The sequence below is a fragment of the Acyrthosiphon pisum genome, unplaced genomic scaffold, assembly GCF_005508785.2.
Source record: "Acyrthosiphon pisum isolate AL4f unplaced genomic scaffold, pea_aphid_22Mar2018_4r6ur Scaffold_11086;HRSCAF=11697, whole genome shotgun sequence".
Lineage (NCBI taxonomy): Eukaryota > Metazoa > Arthropoda > Insecta > Hemiptera > Aphididae > Acyrthosiphon > Acyrthosiphon pisum.
This window is the reverse complement of record NW_021759430.1, coordinates 1-1185: the sequence shown is the minus strand read 5'-3', so window position 1 is coordinate 1185 and position 1185 is coordinate 1. Positions and strand designations below refer to the sequence as shown.

General features: G+C 30.4%; 1 protein-coding gene across 1 annotated transcript; it reads right to left on the bottom strand.

Annotated features, from left to right (window-relative positions):
• Positions 1–239: 239 nt before the first annotated feature.
• Positions 240–1140, bottom strand: LOC107885742 (the record flags this gene model as incomplete). The annotated part of the gene is made up of 2 exons (XM_016809422.2): positions 240–806; positions 894–1140. Coding segments are annotated over 2 exons (354 nt in total), but the record flags the coding sequence as incomplete, so codon positions are not given.
• Between the last annotated feature and the right edge of the window lie 45 nt (positions 1141–1185).

Genomic DNA, 1185 nt, shown 5'->3' with positions numbered 1-1185 from the left:
AAATTTTGGGCAATGCTAAGGTAGTAATATTATTTTCTATACAAAATTTCCTAGTGTTAGCTAAAGTGCTAAAAATGTTAGTGTATGCTGATTTATCGTAATATTTATTTTTTGTTATGAGGTATAGAATCCATAGTCTTCCGTTTTTCAAATAAGCAATTTCGGTCGGTTTTTTTTTTTTTTTTTGGTCTATTAAATTGTTGTTAAATTTATTTCTAAATTGTAATGCGGTTCCCTTCGACATGGTAAGGCATTGACTTGTGCAATGGCCGATTGCGATATTATTTGGTAATGAAAAAATGTTTACCTTCTGTTCACTGTAATCGCACCGGAAATCAGTTCAATTGTTATTGCTGAGTAGGAATTTTTGAAATTCATTTAGTGGGTTCAAACTACTTATTGTTACTATGTTTACTATGATTTTTTCATCGTTATTATTTACTTCTTCAGTGATTGATTTATTTGAATTTGTTGATTTGTACCAATTTTCTACAAAATGTATATAATTATTTTTTTTCAATTTGCTTATCTTTGTTAAATGTTGAGGTGTCGGTTTTAGTGTAAATGCTATTTATTCCGCGAGTTAGATATTCCGATTTTTTTCTTAGCTCGGGTGCTATTCGTTTTTTGAAAAATTGCAATCGTTAGCATAGTGTCCATTTTCATGGCATTTGTAGCCTGTTATGTTTTCTCTTCTGTTTAGTTTTTCCGGCGTTGTGGAACTTGGGTATCTGTCCCTGCTGTTGTCCCTACTGTGCTGTTTCCCATTTGCTTCATTTCCACGATTTCTGTTGTTATATCGATTTCTGCTTGATTTATAAATTTGTTTGTGTTATTTTCTAAATTTTTGGATATATTTAGAAGGTCGTTATTAATTGTTTTGAGTCTATTACTGGCGTTATTAGTTGTTTCTGGACTTGAATCACTTGAACTGCTCTGTGTAAGTAATTCTTTAATATCAATTCTGTCTTCAGTTGAATCTTTTTGAATTTTGAGTTTTTGTTGATCGCTTAAAGTTTCTTCGATGTCGTCTAATTCTACGATCTCCTTATAGTATCTAGATAATCTAGCCCTTAGGTTATCTACGGTTCCTACACTTTTTAATTGTTTAGATTTGCATAATTTAATAAGTTCTGGTTTCTTTTGTATATAAATATCGGTTAATTTAGTAATTTTTTTTTTCCC